The 25,733-nt window shown below is 42.3% G+C and overlaps 1 protein-coding gene across 1 annotated transcript in view; it reads right to left on the bottom strand.

Moving 5' to 3' along the window:
• Window positions 1-1,151: 1,151 nt before the first annotated feature.
• Window positions 1,152-25,733, bottom strand: part of itga8 (integrin, alpha 8) — a 291,418-nt gene continuing 266,836 nt past the window's right edge. The window contains exons 28-30 of the mRNA XM_041183667.1: window positions 7,976-8,077; window positions 5,293-5,415; window positions 1,152-2,957 (exon numbers count right to left, since the gene is read on the bottom strand). Of these exons, the coding sequence (XP_041039601.1) occupies window positions 2,874-2,957; window positions 5,293-5,415; window positions 7,976-8,077 (309 nt within the window). The 3' untranslated portion in view covers window positions 1,152-2,873. The remainder of the gene's footprint in view (window positions 2,958-5,292; window positions 5,416-7,975; window positions 8,078-25,733) is intronic.

The following is a 25,733-nucleotide window of genomic DNA, read 5'->3' on the forward strand; positions in this document are numbered from 1 at the left end:
AAGAGCATTCTTCTTCCTCTTTAACTTCTACACAGTTATGTAACCGACAAAGCATGCAGTTGACTGTTTTTTCTAACTATTTAAATCTTTCAGCCAGAACAATACATGCTGTTTCCCCGGCTCCTGTCTGTCTACCTTATATGAATATCATTACATGACCATACTTTAAAATCAAATTGAAAAGGGAGATTTGGTTTTCAACTTATTTTAAAATTTCAAACTTTCTTTCAAATATTCCTTTTGGAATCCTTCAGTAATTTAATGTGGCAATAAAATTCTATTCTACTGCATCATTATCTAATAAAACTTCCTCCTCCTCCTCCTCCAGCCCTCTGATTTATTTTGTAACTTAGTAATGGGTCTCTACCTAGTTACACTCTATATTTACGCTTCTAGATACCAGTTGTTCTGTTAAGTTGGCAAATGTAGCAGAAATTTAAATATAGTTCCTGGTCCATAGTTGTGAATGAGTGGACCTAACTGCAGAATAGATACAACCTTTATTCCCTCATCTGGCTTCACGCAAGCTATTAACGATTGGTTTATGTATTAAACTTATTATTTAATCTCAAGCTTTTTCATGCAAGTTGCAGAGAATCTTACTATGATTCACTATGGCACTCCCAAGATCAGCTTATCCCCACAAACAAAAATATAATTTACAATAGTTTCTAATTATAGAGAACCTCAAGAGTTTTGACTTTAGCAATCCAGAGGTCCCATCCATTTACTTTAATTATTGCCATATCATTAGAGTTCCTCATCAGGGCAGGTCAGGTATAACAAAAGCAAGGGATTATTGCAGCAAAACATCTCATGACCAATACTGCAATTTTCAACTCTTACCCATGACAGTACAATTTTCATGGTCACTAGCATGATTTTGTAGTGCAAACTGAATATCCTGGGTTCTGCATAGATTTTGCTGCCAAGGTCATTGCTTTATGAGTGCTGATGCAAACTATTCCTTACCTAGTCTGCTCCGTGTATTCTCCTGGCCAATAAAATTTTAATACAGAGGTAGTGAAACATGCAGACTGGAGAGGGAGAACCCACAGTATTCATAAGTACCTCAAAGATTAGAGTTAAGCTCACTTTGCTTTTCACCAACAATGCATCTATTTTGCAATAATGTAAAATGCATCCCAGTGTTAACTGTTCAGTTTTATTGGGTTTGGATAACAAAAAGTATATGACGTGGGTTTATCAGATATACATATAAGTAAATTTTAAAATGGAACATTGGGAGAATTGGATACCTTGCTCCAAATGTCAAAAAATTTACAACCTTATCAGTAACAAGTGATCCTGCATTGTCGAGTCTAACGAAACCTTCTTACAATCAGCCATACCAACACAATTATACATTTGCAATATATATTTATCATACAACGGTATCCAATGTAAGAGTGGATATTTTTCACTTAAATCAGAAATATTCCAAATGGTACATAACAACAAATCTAGCTTTTACACAGAAGCTGAATAACTTTGTAAATATCTGAAACTTATGTAAAATGGAAAACTATGGTACAAATGAAAATTGATTGTTGATTACTGCATAGAGGTTATGCAACTCCCAATCAGTACTCTGTTCAGTTGTAAGATCATTATCACCATAAAACATAGACAAAACTGTTCGAAAAACCTTAATGTAAATTCCACAAATGGCTAAATCCCAGTGTAAACATGCTTCAGAAACATATAAATACATATAGAAAATATTGCACGTTTAAAAATCTGTTACTCCCACTACCAGTGTAGGGTGACATCATGCTTCAAATTGCTTCACATGAAAATGTCTGGATATTGAGTGCAGGTTTCTTTGTAAAGCCACATCATGAAGGACCACATTTAATGATTTATGTTGCAATTACCTCCTTCCTAGTTTGTCGTGTTTGTTCAGGTTTACTTCCCATTAAAATGAAATAATTTGTTCACAGATAGACCTTTCATCTTTCAGTAAGGCCCCTTATTCTTCAGCACTGCAGGTATAATGTCTCCAAACTGGCATCCTTGGGACCGAGTCTGTGCTAGATTTTTGATCTTGCTGGTGTTTGGGTTGGGTTAGGAAATTCAGGGCGGGTTGGGTTGGGTCAAGGGTCACTCAGACCACTCAGAGCATGGAAAAAGACAGGCGTGTGAAGCTGATAACTAGTCGGTGCACCACCGTACCAATGCAGCACCTAGCCGAACAAGCTGGTAACTTATTTTAATCATCTAATAATAATTAAAACTCATACATGGCAACCTAAAAAAATGTCCAGCTGGTTTTCGGATAGCCGGATTTGAGACACTGTACCTGTATCTTAACTAATAGCTTAATACAAACAAGAAAATCAACACTACGAATGCTTTACAACAGGTTGAGGTCCTTATCACCCGTGCATTTCAAATAAGTTGCCCAAAAAGGAAGGCTATATACAATTTATGAAAAATAGTAATGCATTGAAAACACTGCACCTGTGAGATTAATGCAATACGAAAGGTTTCAGATGACATGTGAAGACTTTTTCTAATTAGAGTCAGACACAATTTTATCTGATTTACAAAGTGCACAGCACTTGCACTTAAGAAATGTACTTCATGATAAACAGTGTAACTTAAAAATAACAGTCCTACTCAGCACCTCTAATAGTGTAAGAGGCATTTTACTGTTAACCTGGCAGAACGCTAATTGCAAAGTAACTTGTAGTTGATTGCATAGTCAACAATGGCACTTCCCTGTTAAATTGTTTTGCTCAAAGTTCATTTGCTGTTATTTTTTTTCTTCTTCACTTTCACCAAAAGCAAATATAAGGAAATAAGTCTCAGTGGTGTGGACACATCTTTAAAGTAGCAGTTTAGTGGATTAAGGCAGCTGTAGTCAGTCCTCAGGCATCTGTATTCTTTTCTGGGTGAAGCTGTTCTTGATCTCTCATGTCTTGAGGTGGGCGAGCTCGATCAAAGAAGCCAAACTATGGAAACAGTGCCAGATTAAATTAACAATTCTCATGACAACAAAATGATTACACTAGAAGTACAAGAATTGTAAACTCTAGATTATTACTGCATGTCTAGATACAGCCAGATATTTTTTCTTAACATCAAATTAATTAAATATTGTGTAAATGTTCATAACAAAGACAAACTTACAATGCAATAATACATAACAGCTGGGGAATAAAGTTTCAGAAGGAGTTTTAATTACAGTATTTCTTTTTACACATTACTTTGTTTGAATGCCACTATTCAATACTTTTCAAACTGTTCTAGTTTACTATTAAATTTTCAAGAAGCTCAAATAAAATTTGACAATATTTCACAAGACTCCAGACTTCAAATTCATTCTGACATATTTGACAAAATGGTCTAAAGTCTAAGTAATGGGAAATGGCCCTGATGCATTTAACCATTAGGTGGCACAATAGTCATGAGCAGCTGCGATATATGAACAATCACTAGATTTAAGATATTATATTTATGCCACCTCAAATATATCATGAGTCAGATTTTTCTATTCATTGTTAATGGTCAGAAAATCTGGATAAAATGTGAACTGTGAACAATATATGATTCTTGTTATGTATTATACTGTGGTCACTATTGCACTTAATTCTATGGTGAGGGATTACGTGTGTTTTGCAATAATTGTGTAGTTTAGTTTATTTAAGGACTTTTATTTAAACAGTCTTCATATTGAATAAAAGCCAAAGGCAGGCTAATTTCCTTCAGTTCAATTACAAATAAACTCAACTTAAAACTTTCATCTCACTACGTAAAATCTGAGCTCTTTTGAAGTCAGAACTAACAGATCTTAGTTCTGGCTTGACACTAATATGTAACCCCAGTTCAGATAGGATTGACCCAAATTGTTTTTTCCCTTTGGGCCTAAACGTAAATAATATTAAGGAACATATTGTAAAAACATTAAAAACCTGGTTTTAAAGGAGAAAGGTTATTCTTATCAGTTTATAGTGGTGCTTGTACCCCAGTAACAAGAAACACTTTGGACAGAATTTTACGTCCCGCGGGCAAGTGTATGGCTGACCTGATCAGGTGTACAATGACGCAAAATGAATGTGGGGCAAATATCCTGATGTCATAGCGCGATTTTTCGCTCAGGGGCATTTGCAAAAGTCAGAAGCATGCCCGCTGACAATTATGAGGGCAATTAAGCCCATAAATGGCGCAATTGTCTCTGACTTTCCATGGCCTGTCCAATCTTACGGTTGCTGGATGGGCGAATTGGCCAGGCGGCCTTTCCATTTTTCATCAAACGTCATCCAAGGGCGGAATGAAATCTCCGTTATGAAATAAAATGAAAATGAATATCTGTGGACAGCATTTTTGTGAGGTTTATTTTAGGTGCTTGATTGTGACGCATGGACATTTTTTTTGTAGCTTTTTAAACCTTTATTTAATCATTTGAAGGTCTGCAGCTCCCTGAGGCAGCTGGCTGCTTCACGGAGTTCTCTCGCAGTGTTCACCTGTACCCGCAGTGACATCATCGCCCGTCCTCTTCCCGCCCCCATTCTGGCAGCGCTGATCTTTTCAGCATGTGTTTCATGCTGGATGGCCGTTAAATGGCCAGCCAGAGTGAAAACGCGGTCGGGGGCCGATTGTGGTTGGCAGTCCGTTTCCTGGCCACTCCAGGGCACCCGCCAAAGGTAAAATCCAGGCTTTTATTTCTAATGTGTAGCTGGATGTGACATTAATAAACTTGCTGAACAGATGTGTATTTGGCAAATTAATTTCAATATAGATAAGTGTGAGGTGGTGCATTTTGGTGGGAAGAATAAGGAAACCGTGTAGTCCTTGGAAATTAAGAGGTGAAATGAGGTAGAGGATCAGAAATCTGGGAGTACAGAGACACAAGTTACTAAAAGTAGCAATATAGATTAATAAGTCCATAAAGAAAGTAGATAAGCTGTTCATTTCTAGAGGGATAGGATTGTAAAGCATAGAAGTTATGTTAAACTTGTATAGAACCTCGGTTAACTACACTTGCAAGTTCTGGTCTCCATGTGGAATTTTACAGCCCCTCCCACCGGCAGGATCAAAAGATCCTGCCGAGGTCAATGGAGTTTTCAATGGCACACATAAACAGGGCATTCATTGAACTGACACTGACGCTACAGCGGCAAATTGTAAATGATTTAATCTGGTCTTTAATATATTGCAGATGATAGTTTATAAAATATAATTAATTCAGTCAGATCCTTAATGGGTTAACAATTTTAAAAAAATTAGTGTACACTATGTCTAGCTCATGGGGTGCAATTGTAGAGGAATAACAAATTGAAAACGTACCTTCCACATGACTAAGATCAAAATAGCCAGAACCAGCAAACCAACCAGTACAGCCAGAATTATGACCCACAGGGGAATTGCAAGCGAAGCATCAGGTGTGGCCCAAATCACTGAGGTCCTTATCTAGGGTAAGAAAAACATGGGAAATGAGGCTTCTGCATAAAATACCTTAAAAAACTTAGTTACAAAATATAATACTCCTAATTACTGCAGTTATATGTTGTGTAACATAATTGTGTCGAAGATGTTTCATGATAGTCTCAAATCAGTATCATGTTACATTTTATGACATTGACATTGTGCTCAACATTTTAGAACAGGGGAAAGGGATTAAATATGTCAACTGGAATATTCCATATCAGAGTGCAAGAAAATGAAATATGAAGTGGATCAGCCAGTCTCAGTAAATCAGTGACAATTTATCACAATATCATTGCATGCAGCAAATGTTTGTCCCTTTATGAAAGATATAGTAATATGCATAACTAAAACTACTGATGAAATTGGTCTGCATGTTGATTCATTTTACTTACGAAATTCTTTGATCCTTATTTGATTCTTTACTATCCTAGAAATGTGCACTGTATCATAAATTTTGAAATTATTGAGATTTTCATTTGGTTTAATTGTAGGGAACTTGAGGCTAATTGCATGCATTAATCTTCATTACTAAATACAACTAGTATATCTCCCACAGTAATGCTTACAGTCTTTAAGAGGGGAACTCCAGAGGTAACCAGGTGGTTTGTTTCAAGATAGGGCAAGGAGAAGTGCCAAGAAAGGAAAAAGGCTGGTCGGAGAATGGGGGATGCAGGGAGTGAGCAGGGTGAGAGGAGGAATTGGGATCTGAAAGTATAACTGGACCGGGATTGAACTGAGCACAGGTGGGCTGGGGACCAAGCATAGCATGGTTAACGACGAATTGAAGGGAACACTGGTAGGCAACACAGTAGGTATTAATGTCACTATATTGTATAATTTTCTCAAAGTGATCCATTGTAATTGACTGGTCTATGAAGGTCACATGACTGATAATACCATGTGGTTAACATGATCCAATTAGCAATGCAAGGGCAATCATACAATATGAACAGAGGGAAAAACAAAGGTAAATGAGCGTCCTGTGCTAATATGTTAATTTTGTTTTTGTTTGAAACCAATACAATTATTATAAAAATAGAGGGCTGGTTATACATAAGAAAGACTTACAATCCAGATTGTCCAGGATTTCTGCTTACAAATGTAGTGGATGAAATGACACGACTCAACTTTGGGCCATTATTAAATGCTATGATAGGCAATTGTTTATTGAAGTCGGTTGTTCCTGGTTAATTAGTACATATAACAGTACATCTAAAAGTAATCTAAGACTTGGAGATTTACACTGATGCCAAGTAAATAACTTGTCCTCATCTCAGTGGTGCAAAGGTGCAGTTGCAGAACATTGGAGGTGAAAGTACTTACTTTGTGTAACCAGGAACTGGAGAATGAGTTGTGTGAAGCTATAAATTTGGCATCTAGGGAATCAGCTCTGTGACGAGACCAACTGAATGAAATATGTGAAATCCTAGAGCAGGATTTTTTGGATGACAGGAATTAGCAGGAATGCATCATCGTTACTAAGTGCTATTTAATGTTAGGCAGGGTGTTAACTAAATAAGGGCAAGGCTTGTGCTCCCAGCAGCACCAGGTTCGAGCGGGGGCCAGTGCTGGGACTACAGCCAGTCTTGATGAAAAGGAGCTAATGGAGGCCTTTCCGAAGGTAAATCCAGATTATCGGCGGGGCCTGGCTGGCAGGCTCCAGTGAGCGGAGTGAGGGGTTCAGGGGCTGGGTTTGAGAGGGCGCGGGGGAGTTGGCTGGGGGAGGAAGTATAAAGTGGGGTGTCTCTTATGAGCACAGAGGTTCCCAAAAAGAAGTAGCCTCTTCCCTTTGCCCAACACCAGTCCACGCAGCTAAAACCGTCGGGCTACCCACTTTGTGTGTGCCTCCCTCTGCTGTGGGTAAAATAGTGGTGGGGGTAGGTTGAGACTCTTAAGTAGCCATTGCTTGGCCACTTAAGGGCCTCAACATGCCCAAGGGCAGTGGACGGCCTGATGCCTCCACTGCCCCCCACACCCCTCCTCCCTTGTAAAATGGAAGACAGGTCAGGGGTGGGTGGGTAGGTGGTGGGCAGGCCACCTGTAGCATTTTACGAGCACCCGCACTTTCAAACCCACCAGTGTGGGACCATAAAATTCCGCCTCATTATATTGAGAAACAAATATTGAGGATTTTGGGATATCATTCATATGTGATCTCAGTACATTCTAACTAAAAAAAATAATCATCAAAAAAAAATTAAGGCATTATAGATAAAACTAAGACATTATGGACAATCTATGCAAATTCTATAAAACTTGAAATTTGGAGAAAGTAGTATTAAGTAAAAACAGAGCCTCTTTAATTAAATGTGCAAAGTTTTAATTGTATTTCGTAGCAATAAATCTAATCCTTCTCATGAGAAATTGCATTTCTGCTGAAGCTATGTTAACACATACACATACGGATAGAAGCAGTCAGACTGAGCAAAAGGAAGTTGTGTCTTGGTAATTTCTCTCTGGATCCTGAGACTATATACATCCGGTTAATGTTATCTAAGCAAGTCTCATGTTTATAAAATGTGTTTTCCCTCAAGGCACTTACCACAGTACTCGCACTGGGTAATTCCTCTGGCTGGATTTTGTATGCCATTTCCTTCACTACAAATGACACCAGAGACTGCAGAGAGTAATGGTTGTTTCTTCTCTGTCAAGAAAAATAGTAGAAAAATGAACCGTATATTACAGAAGTAAAACAAAACAGTGATTCCTCATCAAAAACAGAATTACCTGGAAAAACTCAGCAGGTCTGGCAGCATCGATGCTGCCAGACCTGCTGAGTTTTTCCAGGTAATTCTGTTTTTGTTTTGGATTTCCAGCATCCGCAGTTTTTTTGTTTTTATCTCAGTGATTCCTCATGTTTGGTTCTCCTCGTTTTTTTGTTGCAAATAAAAGAATTGAATTTGATTGCTCTATTATGGCTGCACAACTGGGTAAAATTGGCAAAAATCAGTTTTCTCAAACCAAATGTATTAGTAATAATGCGCTGTACTTTAGTTAAATTTGATAGGAATATCAGCTTACCCAGATATTTATTTACTTAACTGAACATTAAGCAAATGTTCTGAAATCATTTTGCTTTCTATGGTGCTAATGAAGTGGTGTATGTTGCTTCTTCCAGAACTTGAGCTCTTCATCCAAGAATGTAGTTTATTATGGTTTATGCCTAAATATTCTACATCCTTTGACTGATTAAACAAAAAAAAACTGCTGAACTTTTCCCTTTTTTATTAAAGGACTCTTTGAAGATTCAGAATAGGCAGCAGTGGGTTGCCACTTACTCTCCCCTGATTATAATGGATAATGGTTAAACAAGTCAGGTCAGAATAGTGAGGGCCAGTCCAATATAAGACACTTGTACAGGCGATGGGATTGGGGAAATAAATTAACTACACTCGTAAGTTTAGGGAAATCAATTTTAGGACAGGACATGAATGAGCTAAATTACTAAAGAATATGAGAGAAAAATTACTTTAAATATAGCTTTGAGCTTATTGCTATATGGAGTGGGAGCCGAGAGTATTGACCCATGTAAAGGTAGGCTTGATGCACACAAAGGAGAAGGGGCAGGGTGGGAAGAAGCAATTAGTACAGGAGGAAGTTTGCACGGAGTATAAACACTGGCGCAGAACAATTCAGCTGAATGGCCTCTTTCAGTGCTGTTGTTTCTATGTAATTCAAAGTAATAAAAATGTTAATACTTTAACTCAATACAGCGGGGTGGAGTTTCCACTTTGGAAGAAATCAGTGATTCTGGCGCATTTTGTGCCTCAAATTGCAGTTATACTGAAAGGTGCTTTGTCTTCCCAATAACAAAAGGTTGGCAAACTAATATTTGCTAAAATTTTCCCCTTAAATGAGAATTATGATGGTTTCACCATTCTTGTCTCATCTAGCTTTGCTACAACCTATTTTCAACACTGAGAAAACAATCATCAAGGATTTCCTTTGCTTTTCTGCTCTGCCACCATAACCTTGGAAGGAGTGTAAACAAGGTTTCTGCTGAACCTTCACCAAAGTACCATCGGCATGGCAAGAGAGGCTCGCAGGAAATGACAGATGCAAGTTTGAAGTGAGTGAAGTTGAAGTAAGTTAGAGAATTTGTATACTACAAACTAAATTGACATTAGTAATCTTTAATAGTTGCAATGGAGGAAGGAAATAATTTGAATTTGGGATGCTGGAGCTGAAATGTAAAAACATTCCAAACTGCTTGATTAGAATATTTAACCCCCAAAGTACTAATCAGAACAGATGTTGTAGTTTATGCTGTATGGAGTTTCTATTTGTTTAAAAGAAGTAAAATCGAAATCATGTTATCGTAATGCCTATGCCTATTGAACATTTTCACTTTCATTACATCTTACAGATATATTTGACATATCCCACTGCTAAAATACAGTACACTGAAACATGTAAGTAATGCAAACTCAATTAACTTTTATCATGGATTAAAAACATTTAGCTCTCCCCCGTCTGTCAGTTTTAAGAATGTCACAATTCCCACAGAAAATCTCTAAAAAGGCTTTTGGAGACAAGGCACATGGTAACAGGCTTCTCCCTTCAAATAATTTATGTCAGGAAGTTTGGCACATTCTATTTCCGGAGCACTGTAAAAACTCAAAAAATAACACTAGACATCTATAATGAAGGTCACTGAAATAAGAAAGCGTAATTGATTAACACATCAGCAATGATCACATCACAACTGCAATTGAGGGATTTTTTTTTATAAGTAATTTGGTGTTCTGTTCTGTTAGAGATCAGAAGAATATATCATGCTGATTCAGTGGTGCAAGGAGTTAATAGGCAAAGTTTTGTAAAAATTGTGACTGTGCATACCTTTGATGCAGGCATATTTGTACATAAAGTGTGGGCATTGGATTGCATCCTGCTGAATTTTACAATTTAAAGCTTGTCACCTGATTTGCTTAGCTCCAGTGCATGCAAAAGGGGCAGAATTTTACAGACTTAGGCCTGGAGTTTTGCAGAGTCATGGAGACTCTGGGACCTTCCAAAATGGCGGGTAGGACCCGTATCTGAAAGGGCCACTCCCATTTCCCTCAGATCTTATTTTTGTCAGGGGAGAGAACCAGGGCCAGATGTGCCTCCTACATTTGAGAAACCTGAACTCAACTGGGCCATTTGAAGTCCATACTGAATTCACACAGTCTATTTTCGGTGCAGCAAGGGCCTTAACCCACCATTTGCAAATTATGAGTGATTAATGGTAATGAAGGGCAGATAAGGTATGTAGAATGGTCAAGCTGTCAAGTTATTTAAATGGCTAGCCCTTTAAATATTGAAAAAAAAACTTGCTGTGTCTGTGAGAGTTGAAAAAAAAAACTGTGCCAACAGTTTCAATAGCTTTTTGTTGACATAACCCTAAGTGCTATCATTTTGGCATTATTCATGCTTGGCTGCTTTCCTGCATCAAAGGCTTTCCACAACTTATCATTATCACAGTGGGGGAGCTGTAAGTTCAGTTTGGTCCACAGTTGAAAGAGGTTGTCAAAGGATTAGCAGTCTTTGATGTGAAGCTGTGAATAAAATGTTTCTTTTTATAAGGGATTACATACCTGATGGTATTTAAATCTACTGAAGGGCTTGCGTGAATGGGAGTTTTTTTTTATATAGTAAAGCCTGTATGAGCCTGGCTCCTGAAGTCTGCCTATGGTGGATAATGGATGAGTTGGCATTGAGGATGTAAGAGAAAAGGGTGGTGCATGGGGGCACAAGTTAGCATGAGCCAGCAAAAAGTTGGCTTAGAGGCTATAAGGGGCCATGGGGGTGGGTGGGGTCATGAATTAGCATAAATTGGTGCTAAATTGGCACAGGGATTATAAGGGGCCATTGGGGCTGGGAGGCAGGGGCATGGGTTGGCATGAGTTGACATGTATGGCTATGGGGAGTTAGTGGGTGGGGTGAGGGGCTGTGAGGACTAAAGGGCTTAATATTTAACAAAACAAGTGGGACAAAGTCTCAGAGAACCAAAGCAGGCTTTTTGAACAGTCTTCCTTGGCACAGTAGCCCCGGTGGCTGCCTCCAACCTGTGGCCAAGGGCAAGAGGCCCGACTCCATCTCGCCCCGGGAATGAAAATCCCACCTTTTGGAACACTTTTTCCTGAGATGGGTGCTGCGAGCCGGGAAATTTCCCAACCCAAATTACCGGACTCGAGCAAAAATCCCAGCCTCAATGACTTCTCGAGATCCAGCAAGGTTACTGCCTTGCAACTTTCATTGGGCTGCTATCACTCTCTAACCTCCAAAGCCTTCCCCAGCACACTTTTACTTTAAATTTCCAATGATACATAAAGTCTGCGCAGACTCCACTTTAACTCTCCAGCTCCACAGACAGCAAGACACTCTCGCTCAATGTGCTGACTTAGCATTCCCTAGGTGACAGTGAATTCCTCAAATGTCATGCTTAAGTCCTAATCAAGGACTGACCTTATAAGTGTCCTCACTCGCTAAACTTTCTTATTGCAGGTGAAGAGAGCATGCAGCTCCCATGAGAGGCGCAGAAGCAGGGGTGTGCGGTGGCATCCTTGCCCATCCTTGGCCATCATGGCAGCAATTTTTTTTATTCATTCATGGGACGTGGGCATCACTGGCTAGGCCAGGATTTATTGTCCATCGCTCGATGCCCTAGAGAAGGTGGTAGTGAGCTGCCTTCTTGAACCATGTGGTGTAGGTACACCTACAGTGCTGTTAGGTAAAGAGTTCCAGGATTTTGACCCAGCAACAGTGATGGAACAGTGAATTATTTCCAAGTCAGGATGGTGTGTGGCTTGGAGGGGAGCTTCAAGGTGGTGGTGCTCCCGTGAGTCTGCCTTGTCCTTCTAGATGGTGGTAGTCATGAGTTTGGAAGATTATGCCTAAGAAGCGTTAATGAGTTCCTGCATTGCAGCTGGTAGATGGTACACGCTGCTGCTGCTGTGCGTCGGTGGCGGAGGGATTGAATGTTTGTGGATGTGGTGCCAATCAAGCAGGCTGCTTTGTCCTGGATGGTGTCAAGCTTCTTGAGTGTTGTTGGAGCTGCACTCATCCAGGCAGGTAGAGAGTATTGCATTATACTCCTGACTTGTGCCTTGTAGATGGTAGATATTCTCTGGGGAGTCAGGAGGTGAGTTACTCATCGCAGGATTCCTCGCCCCTGACCTGCTCTTGTAGCCCAGTTCAGCTTCTGGTCAATGGTAACTCACAGGATGTTGGTAGTGGAGGATTAAGCGATGGTAATGCCCTTGGATGTCAAGGTGCAATCGTTAGAGCTGGTATTGCCTGGCACTTGTGTGGCATGAATGTTACTTGCCACTTGTCAAACCAAGTCTGGATATTGTCCAGGTCTTGCTGTATTTAGACATGGACTGCTTCAATATCTGAGGAGGTGTGAATGATGCTGAGCATTGTGCAATCACCAATGAACATCTCCACTTCTGATCTTCTGATGGAAGGAAGGTCATTGATAAAGCAGCTGAAGATGGTTGGGCCTAGGACACTACCCTGAGGAACTCCTGCAGTGATGTCCTGGAACTGAGATGACTGACCTCCAATAACCACAACCATCTTCCTTTGTGCTAGGTATGATTCCAACCAGTGGAGAGTTTTCCCTCGGATTCCCAGTTTTGCTAGGGCTCCCTGATGCCACACTCAGACCAATGATGTCTTGATGTCAAGAGCAGTCACTCTCACCTCACCTCTGGAGTTCAGCTCTTTTGTCCATGTTTGAACCATGCAATGAGGTCAAAAGCTGAGTGATGTGGGCAGAACCCAAACTAAGTATCAGTGAGTAGGTCGTTGCACAAGCCCCCAGATCTTAGTAAGGAGGGCTTTGCAGGTTCGACAATGTTTACAGGGCTGAGTTTGCCGTTTCCAGTGCCTAGGTTGATGCTGGCTAGTCAATCCGGTTTCATTTCTTATTGACTTGTTTTTAGCAGTTTGATACAACTGAGTTGCTTGCTAGGCAATTTCAGAGGGCACTTAAGAGTCAACCACAATGCTGTGGGTCTGGTGTCACCTGTAGGCCAGACCAGCAGATTTCCTTCCCTAAAGGACATTAGTGAACCAGATGGGTTTTTACAATTGACAATGGTTTCATGGTCATCATTAGACTTTTAATTCCAGATTTTTATTGAATTCAAATTCCATCATCTGCCATGGCGGGATTTGAGCCTGGGTCCTCAAAACATTACCCTGGGTCTCTGGATTACTCGTCCAGTGACAATAACACTATGCCACCACAATGGAAATTGGGGGGGTGGCATCTGAAGAGATGGTGTTGCCAAAGCCACTGGGTGAAAGCATTATGTATGAAACCTTCAGCTGTTCCTGACACGTAGCTTATTTCATTGAATGTATTATCACGGGGACCCATTGTGATAGGCTGTACTTTTCCCTCCTTGAAGGTTCTTCCCAAATGAGGAACCAGGATACAATAGCACCAAGGTTGCTTGCACATCACAACATATTGTGTCAAGTTTTCTTCCTCCTTCAGCAGTAGCCCAGCAATTAGCACCTGGAGCCAGCAATGCTGCACCAGATGAAGCATTATTTATAAGTGGGGAGAAGCAAGCTGGAGAATAAAAAGGATAAATCATAGCAGCAGAGCAAAACTATGCCATTTCTAAAGTGCACGGAAAAAGGATTGGTATCCTACACAGGTAGTGAGTTGATGCAGGAGAGCAAGACATAAGGTGCAACTGTAGTCTCTGCTGTGAACAGAATGCAGCAGTCGTCTGAGATTGTGCCAAGAGCACCTGGGACATCACTATGTCATACTATGCGTGGGTAAAGAACCCAATAGAATGAATGGCATCTTTATAACCACCTGCAGGGAAACATAAAGCAGTCAGGGGCCCAAAATGGACAGTGTTCAGGATCCAAGTATTCTATCACTGTTAGATTGGAAAGACTAGGAGATTGAAAAAGAACAGGGAAGGTTGGCTTCACAAACATTGATGCAGGCTCCAGCTGTGGTGCCAATATGACCAGGATGGCTTCCCCTCCAGGTACCCATGCACCTGCCAACTTTAGCAAGGGCCCAAAAGACTGAGTGGGTGCCAATGAGCTGGCAGTTCCTAGCAACCACTGTGTTATCACACATGGCTCCAACTGATTTAGGTACATCTTGATTCCCTGGATCCAGAGGATTAATGTCATAGCATTCCAGCAGACCTAGAGTAACACACTGCAACCTGGTACTACAATCACCCCTTGCACTTCAGCAGAGTTTAAAATTAGAATGAAGGAACATGAAGGAGATTGATTATAATTTCCAGGGACCAACTTTAAGCATGAATGAAGGAAATATATCACCACTTTTTTGCAGACACATTGATAAATTGGATAACTTATTCACCCTTTGTAAATTGTTTAATGCTGTAGGGGATGGGGAGCAGATGAAACTTGTAAGGGCTGTGAATGGTGGGCAACCTGCCAGGTCAGCATGATTATAGATGATGTGCTTTAGTGCAGCCTCCACTTGTGAACGGTATTTCCTACACCAGCATTCTGCATCTAGATTGGGCTTTTAGTGTAGTAAATGCTCCAAAGCCCTTTACAAAGCTTGGTGGAGGGACAGCACTGGATATGGAGAAGAAACAAATAAAGAAAATTAATTAAGGAACAGACAATGAGCTTGGTTATAAAATTTGGGAGAGGTAACCAAAGGTTTCATTGAAGATATATGTTTTGTGTAGATTTTCAAGGTGGTGAACTGAATAGGACTTCAGGGAGGCAGTTCCAGAGATTAGGGTCAAGGCTACCAAATAGTGAAGGGAGTGGAATGCACAACAGGTCAGGGTCAAGGAACTGAAGGGTGGGGGAGAGGATGTAACACAGATATTTTGTTGCATAGAAGGTTAATATTGTGACAACCTTAATAGCAACAAGAGTTGTTCCAGTTCTTGACTATGTCTGTAAATCAGCCTGCAGCAGTTGCAGCATAAGTCAATATGTTTACAGTGAAGTGGGGGCCCCAAAGGCAGGTATTCTCTGACATGATCAGGTAGAGGTGGTAGCACATCATGCCAGAGGTAACTTTTCAGAAAGTGGTCGCCTCATTAAATCATCCAACTGTGTGAAAATTGGACAGAAATCCCACCCTCAGCTATCCAAGCAGAGCACGACTATTATCATTGAAGTTACTTAAAGCTTTCAGTCCAAGTGTAGAACAGCAAAGTCAATTTACAAAATGGCACAACCAGGAAAGCAAAGAATTTGCACAATGACCTATGCATAACCTAAAAATGCTGCCAGGTAAAAAAAAGCTACTTTGAAAATGCAGCCAGTACAACTGAAAACTAGCTTTAAGAAGCCCAACTGTTCAGACTTTGCTTGCTCAGCAATAATGCAGCCACATTTGATTCCAGCCACAAGAGGCATCTATTGTGCTCTAATAGAGCTTGTGTGCACTTTTCTTCTTTCATTCGTAAGTACCATCTACAGGTGCTGGGCTGAATTTAGTCTGTGTGGTGGGGGCAATGCAACCTCTGCTGTTTGTTGAACACACTCTTGGCCTATCCAACAACTAACTATTTACCATCTGGACTCCCATCCCATTGAAGGGTGAGACCCCACCTCTAAGAGCTACTGGGAGCAGTGGCTACTACTGGGGCTACACCCAGATGAGAGAACACAGCAATAGACACCGCCCTCACAATGGCATGAGTGGGTTCAGGGTTTGCCAGCACCAGCCAGGCAAGCACCGATAAGGGGTTATTGGTGAAGTGGAGGTGCTGTTGCCGTGGGGGTGGCCATTATGTGGACACCTTCCATGAGTCACAGAGTGCCCAATTAGGAGGGGCCCCTCAAGTCTTCAGGGAAGGGCCGCCAGAGTTCATCTTCCAGTCTCCCTATCCGGCAGAGTATTCACTACTGTACATTCACTACTGGTCAAATGCCAGTGGTGGTGGGAAGAGGCCCTTAATTGATTACTTAATGACTCAATTGGCCTCTGGGTAAGAGGGCCTTTCTTCACCTAACCTGCTGCTGGTAGAATGTCATGGTGGCAGGAAGGTGACGGCACTCCACCCCACCCTTCGCCATTTTACTAGTCTCCCTGGCCTCCTGGAGGGCTGGTAAAATCCAGGCCCTGTGTGCAAAACTCAGAAAAGTTCCATTTGTGCCACCCAATGAATGCAAGTTCCACACTTTTCCAAGAACAATAGCCTGGAAAGTCGTTGGCACTGCACCCATTTGTGCAAAACAGGTGACTATGGCGGTCAGACGGGGCACATTGGAAATCTGTCAGCTGCCATAATGGAGAATGCAGAAAAAGAGGTGTCTAAAGCCTGCAACTTAAACAGGCGTTAGACTCTTTGCATATGTAAAAAGGAACCCTCATACCTGTTTGATATTCGCCTTGCAAAATTGCCCTGCATTTTAAAGAAAGGTAGTCTACATGTGCTCTAACCAGCAAGTGGCTGCAGCTCACCGGTCTCATGTAAATGAGGCTTGAGGCCCAATGTCGGGCATGCATCAGGCCTCCATGTTGTGACAGTGACTGTTCTTGCATGAGGCTTGAACCGGCCTTTTGGCAAGAATCAATTCCTAAACCAACATCTCCTTGTGTAACAACTTCTGTCGTATCAGAATTTTACTCAAAACCAAAAAGAGTAGATTTTGAGGCCTCTTCTCTGGTGGAAATCGGGGGAGCTAGCAAACATGTTGGGTCTTGACTTACTGAACCATACCAGCCATCACTATGGCTGCATTGATCATTCTCCAGGCCTACCACTGGGTGGCCCTACCACCCAAATCAGGCAGTAGCACAGGGTGCAATCACAGATGATGCGGAACAGGAGAAGGTCATTTGGCCATTGTGCCTGTGCCACATCATTGAAAGACCAAATGAGTTAGTCCCACTCTCCTGATGTTTTCTCGTGGTCCTGCAAATTTGTCCCCATCAGCTAGTGGCTAGGAACTAGAATGCACTGCCTGAAAGCATAGTTGTGGAAGAATCAATTGTGGCTTTAAAAAGGGAACTGCATAATTTACTGGAGAAAAAAAAACTGTAGGTCTACGAGAAAATGGCTGAGGGGTGCAACGGGGTGAGTTACTCTTGCAGAGAGCCAGCACGAACACAACGGGATGAATGGCATCCTTCTATGCTGTAAGCATTTTATTATTGTAAGAAATATTATTAAATTCCCTTTATGAAGGTTAATATTGAACCTGCTTGCAACACCCTTTCGGGCAGTGCATTCTAAGTCACAACAAATCACTGCATAAAAAAAATCTTCTCACTTCACCTCAGATTTTTTCTCAATTATCTTAAATGCATCCTCTGGTCACTGACCCTTCTGTTACTGAAAAGTTTTGCTTTATTTACTCTACCAATTCTCAACATGATTTTGAACACTTCTTTTAAATCTTCCCTTAACCTCTGCATGAAGGAGAACAGCACCAAGTTCTCTAGTCCCTCCATGTAACTGAAGCTTCTCATCCCTCGTATCATTCTGGTGAATCTTGCTCTGAACTCTCTTGTACAGATGTCAAAGCCTTATAAAGTTTGGTGCCCAGACTGGAGCCTAACCAGTAATTTATAAAAGTTTAGCACGACTTGCCTTTGTATGTCTAAAGCCAAGAATCCAAGTTATTTTATTGAAATAAATACAGTTTTCTCAGCTTGTCTGGCCACCTTCAAAGATTCATGTGCCTTCACCCTCAAGTTGCTCAAATCATTTGAAATACAAATTACTTCCCCCTCCCTCCTGGGAAAAACCTACAGCTGCTACCCGCCTCCTAAAACTGGTGAGGTGCACAGCTTGTACATTAGATTTATGCACAGCGCCAACTGAATTCGATTGAGGTCTGGGCAAGTCAAAATGTGTTTCACAGGATGGAGTTTTATCGACTTGGTACATGCTGAAAGCACCAGACCATTTCCAAGCCAGGAACCTGCTTGGTTAATTAACGGCTTTTGCCAAGGTTCCCATGCTGGGCAACAGAATTAGCATCCTGTCTACAGGTTAACTTACCAATCAGGGAGGGTGCAGGTATGATGTGCCTAAATAAGCAATGAAGGGTCTCTAGTTAAAGGGATCCTCACTCACAATGCCGGAACTGACTGAAGCTGTCAAGATCCAATTAGAAAGCAGGAGACTGGTGCAGATTGCAAGACATGGGAAGGTTGCACCACCTGCCACTCCTCTCTGTTCGCCTCAGTTCAGAGTCTTGTCCCATGTTGAATGCAGTTAGGGCTAGAAGAGAAGTCCTTTTCCCCTAAGGACAGGAGGAGGGGGTCAGCCAGCCTCTCCAAGCAGGCATGGCTGGCAGTAGCAGAGGAGGTGAACAGCAGCAGGAGCGTGGTGCCCAGGACCTCGATCCAAAACCAGGAAAAGTTTAATGACCTGATGAGGTCTGGCAAGGTAAGTGTCCTATAACTCTCAGCTGGCAAGTAATCACTTTCTATTCGTCCCAACGTTCTCATGTACAGCATTCCTCTGACCAACATCTTTTCTTAATACACACAATCCTTTCTCTCCAACCTCCTTCTCAAATTCCTATTACAACAAACAACATTCACACTCATCCTATTGCCCACTGTACCCATTCCTTACTGTCACCCTCCTGAAATGTTCACACTCCATCCTCAGCAATCCATTCCCTCTACACAATCACAGATTTGTTACAGCACAGAAGAAGGTCATTCGGCCCACCATGTCTGTGCCAGCTCTCTGAACCAGCAATGCACCTAGTTCAACTTCACCTTCTCCCTTTAACTCTGCACATTCTTCCTTTTCAGATAATAATCCAATTCCCTTTTGAATGCCTTGATTGAACCTGCCTCCACCACACACACTCAGGTGGTGCATTCCAGATCCTAACCACTCAGTGCGTGAAAAAGTTCCTCCTCATGCCACCTTTGCTTCTTTTGCCAATTACCTTAAATATGTGCCTGCTCACTCTCAATCCTTCCACCAATGGGGATAGTTTTTCCCAATTTACTCAGTCCTGACCCTTCATGATTTTGTTTACGTCTGTCAAATCGCCTCTCAACCTTCTCTTCTGCAAGGAAAACAGTCCCAACTTCTCCAATCTATCCAAATAACTGAAGTTCCTCATTCCTGGGACCATTCTTGTGAATCTTTCCTGTACTCTCTCTAATACATTCACTTCCTACTTAAAGTGCAGTGCCCAGAGCTGGATGCAATACTCCAGTTGAGGGTGAACCAGTGTTTTACACAGGTTTAACATTACCTCTTTGCTTTTGTACACTATGCCTCTATTAATAAAGCCCGGGACACTGTATGCTTTGTTAACTGCTCTTCCAACCTGTCCTGCCACTTTCAATGACTTATGCACACATACACCCAGGTCCCTCTGCCCCTTCAGAGTTCTACCCTTTATTTTTTATTGTCTCACCATGTTCTTCCCACTAAAATGAGCCACTTTCCTTTTCTCTGCATTGAATTTCATCTGCCACTTAGCCATCCATTCCACCAATCCTCCATCTCCTTTTGAAATGTGAGGGACGCAGTGGCATAGTGGGGTAATGTCACTGGACTATTAATCCAGAAGACCAGGTTAATGCTCTGGGGACATAGGTTCAAACCCCATCATGACAGCTGGTGGAATTTAAATTCAATTAATAAAAAATCTGGAATTGAAAACTAGTGCTAATGTAAAAACCCATCTGGTTCACTAATTCCATTTAGGGAAGGAAATCTGCCATCCTTACCAGGTTTGGCTTACATGTGACTCCAGACCTGTAGCAATGTAGTTCACTTTGAACTGGTCTAGCAAACCATTCAGCTCAAGGGCAATTAGGGATGGGCAATAAATGCTGGCTTTGCCAGCGATGCCCACATGCCATGAAAGAATAAATTTTAAAAACTATCCTCCTCACTGTTCACAATGTTTCCAAGTTTTGCATCATCCACAAGTTTTGAAATTGTGCTCTTAAAGCTCTAGGTCATTAATATATATCAGGAAAAGCAAAGGTCCCAACCCAACCCCTGCGGAACCCCATTACAAACATTCCTCCAGTCCAAAAACATGCATTACTCTCTTTTTCCTGTCACTCAGCTAATTCCATATCCATCATTACTGTCCCTTTTCTCACACTCATAACTTTCTGCTTTCTCTCACTGCAGCGAAGAAAGCTCACAACCAGAGAAGCAGGGGTGGGCCTGCAGCCATAGCCACCCTGCCGGCAATGGAAGCGGAAGCACTTGGGAGCAGTATGGTGACTCAAATCATGGCTGTTGGCAATGGAGAAATGGGGATGGCTCAGAGGCATAGTGACAGCATTAGATGAATGCACTGCCTCTTGGCATTGAACTGTCAATCATGTTGAATTGATATTACCAACATACTAAATGTCATGATTTTGAATTTTGAACTCTTTTTTTCTTCTTTATTCTTTCACAGGATGTGAGCCTTGCTGGCAAGGCCAGCATTTGTTACTCATCCCTGATTGCCCTTGAGTCAACTGGCTTCCTACACCATTTCAGGGGCAGTTATGAGTCAACCATATTGCTGTGGGTCTGGTGTCAGATGTAGGTCAAGTCGGGCGGGGGCGGCATCTATCCTTCTCTAAAGGGCATTAGTGAACCAAATGGGTTTTTACGTCAATTAACAATGGTTTCATGGTCACCATTACTAAGACTATCCTTTCAATTCCAGATAATTAATTGAATTTAAATTCCACCAATTGACCAGGTGGGATTTGAACCCATGTGCTCAGAGCATTAGCCTTGGACTCTGGTTTACTAGTCCAGTGACATTATCATGACATCACCATCTCCCACTTATTTCACCAACCTCAGCACCAACTTACGTATATCATCTCCCACAGGTGTATCACAGGTCCTAATGGAGGAGGTGAGCAAGGAGCCTGAGCAGTCCTCAGAGAAGGACCAGCAATCTGAGGATGCACTGTCAAGCTGCACTCTTCATAAGCACAAAAACACTCAACTTGATGGGTGCAGCATTACAGAGATAAGGTAGCAAATGGTGTAGAGCACAGAGCTGACATAGGCAGCAGTGATGACGAGTCACCATTAGAAGGTACAGGACACTCCAAGCTCTGCTCAGCTGGGCACAGATACTGAGCCTCAGGCTCAGCACTGGGAAGGGTACTTCTGAAGGATCAATGGGAAATATGTGTGCTCCTGCCAGTATTTCCAGAGGTACTGCACATCTTTGGAGAGAGATCAGAGGAGTCCATTTTTAGCATGAGTGCCATTATGTCTTAGGTATTTGCACTGATGTCCACCTCCATGGAAAGAGTGGCCAACCTCATGGAGAGTCAGATACAGCAGTCCACCAAGTTCATGATGACAGTGACCACTGGCCTGGACACACTGGCTACCAGTTTATAGAGGAGTGAACAAAGCATCACTTTGAGGGCTGAGCATCATACTGATATGTAGCAAAGTGGTCTGCAACTCTCTGCTAGTAGGGGCGTGCAGGAGGGTTATGAATGGGAAGGTGGAGAAAGGGTACAAGGAAGTGGGGACTTTTCTTGTGGAGCTCCCACCTTCATCCCTTGGCCCCACAAGGCACCCTCACCCCAGCTATCCTCCTCTGATGGAGGCCCACACACTGCTTTCTGTCTGATAACCGAGTCTGTTCCAGCACAGATGTAGCTAGGACAGTCTTTGTTAAGGCCCTCATGGGCTCCAAAATCCAGAGGATGTCTGTCCTTTCTCAGAGCAAGGGAACAAGCAGCCTGCCATTAGCTTTGCATAGAAAGGATAGGTTGTGAGAGAGGAAGACTTTATAGTTGCACAAGTGCTTGTATCTATGCAAATGTTGAGCAGAATTTAATGCCCTCACCCGAGGCAGATTTAATGCTCTACCTGCCTCGCCGTCAATTGAGGCAATTAAGCCCCACTTAAGGGCCTCATCCTGCTGCTGCTGGTATTCGCACAGTAATAGATGGGGGACTTGCCATGCAGGAAGCCTGAAAAGCAAATCCTGTCAGAGTTGCTTGGTCTCCTGGGGGATCCCTCATTCAAAGGCACTTGGTGTCTGATTGAAGGGGGAAAGCTGGGGAGGGGCTAGCTTAGAGCCACTCACCCACCTAGCTGCCGACTCGCCCCCCCCCCCTCCCTTGCAACATCCATCCCGCGAACTCCTTCCCACCATAATTCACCTATGCTTGAGTCCATCAGCTATCATCAGCAGCCACCACCTCCCAAGTGGTGTGGCCGAGAAATGAAGGGGCCGGCAGCTCTTAGCAGACAGGGCTTTCGTCCTTGGGGTCCTTGATCCAGGGGAAGGCCACCCGCAGCCTAGTTAAGTGCATGATTGACACTTAATTTGGTGGGCCTGCCCGAAAAAAGGCAGCACAGAGGTCTCGCTGGCTCTCCAGCAAGTGAACGATACCCCCATTGCCCCATTAAATACTGCATATTGTTTAATTTGTGAAATAGTAAATGAGGAAAGTTTTTTTATATATATCTTTCCCTCTTTATTGCAGCATTTAGGTTCCTCAATGGGAAAACGTTTGGCACATCCATATTAGAGGCTGTGCGTGCACTTGTGATGGAGCAGTTTGTGATTGTGGGAATGCTTTGTGCAGGGTGGGGGTGGGGAGGCCAGACCTTCACAGTTACAGTTTCAAATGGCTTTAGGCTGTTTGTTATCTGAACTGTGTCTCTATGAGGCCGTTTTGTGGGCTTCTCTGGCAGCCAGATGTGTGGCTGCAGCTGCCCTGATCACAGTATGCTCTTCTTCCTCCAATTCCTCTTTCTCCTGATGACGAGTGGTCTGCAGCCTCCTCCTCCTGCAGCTTCATTCCTTCCTGCAGCGGCATGTTGTACAAGGCATAGCAGGCCACCACTATCCTGGATCCCCTTACTACAGGAATCTGAAAGGCACCCCAGATCTGCCAAGGCAGCTGAATCTTATTTTTAGCAAGTCAATGGTTAGCTCAATGTGGCTCCTGTTGTACCTCTCCTCAGCATCATTAGCAAGGCTATTGACAGTGTTATCAGGCTGTAGACTACCCACTCAATCTACTCAGAGGTGCAAGCACCAGCGGTGGAATTGACTGGCATAGGATGTAGGAATCATGGCAGCTTCCAGGAAATCTTGCACACACATGCCTGATGAACTTACAGTAGTCACAAATAGGCTGCACATTGAGGGTGTAGAATCCCTTCTGGTTGGTGAATGCTGCAGGATTATCCAATGGTACTTTGATTGTCATGTGTGCTGAACCTGTGGAAATCCAGCCACTGACTGCAGCAAAGACAAGAGCTCTCTGTGTCTGACTGGCCTGAATAATGTCGAAGTGTGCACATTGGGTACCCTTCTCATACATGGCATCTGTGAATTGGGCGATGGGCTGTGGGCTGTAGATTGTGAGATCCTGCAGGTGTCCCCAGGCATTGTCTGAAAAGGGCCGGAGGTGAAGGAATCTGGGGCTGTGGTGACCAACATTTTCTTCCCACACAGCCCACGCACAAGTCAGCCACATTAAGTTACTATGCTTGCACAGCCATGTAAAAAATTCACCCACAGATTCAAAAAAAAATGAGAGCGTACATTAATGGTGACCTTGATGGCCCCTCTTAGGAGGAGGTCATGTTCCAAGGCTGCAAGTGCCACGAAAGCCTGAGCCTCTGATGCACAGTTACTCAGACACGTTGAGGAAGCTGAAGCTCTGTATCTAGACTATGTTTGGAGGGTATTATCTTCTTTGAAATGCAGCTCTGTGTCCGTCTGCACTGCTCTGTGGAGTGGCATATGGGCTATGGAGAAGACAGCAGTTGTTGCTGTTCTTACTGTCACTGGTGTCGATTTGACTGGTCCTCCTGTTCCTCTTCAGAGGCTGCTCCCATTCTGCAGCAATGGTTGAGAGCAGTTATGTTTACATCAAGGTATGTAAAGTCCAAAGTAAGCCAAGTGTTTTCCAAGTGCTGAGAGTATAAGCCTTTCCTATAGGCAGGGCTTCCACTGCTCTGTTTCTTATATAAATGTTTTCGAGCATGTCAGTTTCATTGATCAATTCACCTTTTGCACCCTGGTGAGATCTACACATCTTTGGAAATCAGTACACTGGCTGTTAAAGCCAGAATAGAAGGTTAAGTTGCCACTTAATTGCTATATATATAATATCTAGCCTTACACCTGCTAAATGTAGAAGAGAATAGGAACATGTTGGGTTCCCCACATGCCATCAGTTTTTGAGGTTTTAACCATTCCCTCCCACACCCTTCTGAACCTGCTCCCCTCCGCCTTGGCAGATAAAATTCTGTCCATAGGGTTTTAGGTGCCACCTGAGGACGTGGGCGCTGCATTACAACAGCAGCATGCAACAATGATGGATCTTGTTCCATGACAGCTGAAGTCTGAGATGGGTCTGCTGCAAACACTGCCTCTCATTTTGCAAGGTAAATTTGGCCCAGCATACTTTCTGTCACAGGTGCAGGCATCAGAGGAGGGTGGCTCGAGGGTATGCATCTGCTGCTTTTCTGAGAGACTGGTCATCCATTAGTATTTCAGCTATGCCATAATACTGGGCTCTCTATGGCTACTGATTTATAGAAAAGAACATCTATTGGTTCAGTGATGAAGGATGCAATAGGAAGAGAAGCAGATTAGCATCACAAACTTTCCCACTTACCTCCCTGTCTCAACAACCTCTCCAACATTTATAGTGAGTGTTCTTCATAAAGAGGACTAGCTTGGAGATCTAATTTATCATTGGAAAATGTCAGCAGAAAGGGTCAAATCATGTTTGATTACTATGAAATGCAGTAATATGCAATTCTCAGATGTAATGGGATGCATACCAACAGACAATTACACACCATGCTAGGTTTTTTGTGGCATGAAAACATGTAAGTATGTGACTGAAGGAACATTTTGAGATGAAGGCTGGGATGTAAAGGACACAGTGTTACATCATGAGTACTCACAAGAAGGAATTCAAACATTTGACAGAATTCGAGAGACCCTATTAACCTGGTAAGGTTATTAAGCTTTTTCCAGCTCTGAAATGAGACAACAGGTTGATATCATTTAAAAAATCAAGCATTGTTTGTGCCAGGACTTGATTTGACTGATTGAATTGATGAACTTTGATGTGGCAATTGAAAGCTGACATTCACCACAGATCACATTTCTGCAAAAAGTCGTGCTCAGCTTATGTTTTTCAAATCCAAGAGTGGAATGTGACTGTTCCTGGCTCTAATATCAGAAGCAAATCTAAATACTTTTCTTGTTTTCTGTCCGAACATCGGGAAATTTGTAGCTAGTCAAAGACTTTTACCTCTGACAAGATCAGTATGGGGTCTTCTCATACTCAGACTTGTGAACGAAAAGGATAAAAAAGCATATGATCT

Source organism: Carcharodon carcharias, chromosome 3 (genome assembly GCF_017639515.1).
Source record: "Carcharodon carcharias isolate sCarCar2 chromosome 3, sCarCar2.pri, whole genome shotgun sequence".
NCBI classification, from domain to species: Eukaryota; Metazoa; Chordata; class Chondrichthyes; order Lamniformes; family Lamnidae; genus Carcharodon; species Carcharodon carcharias.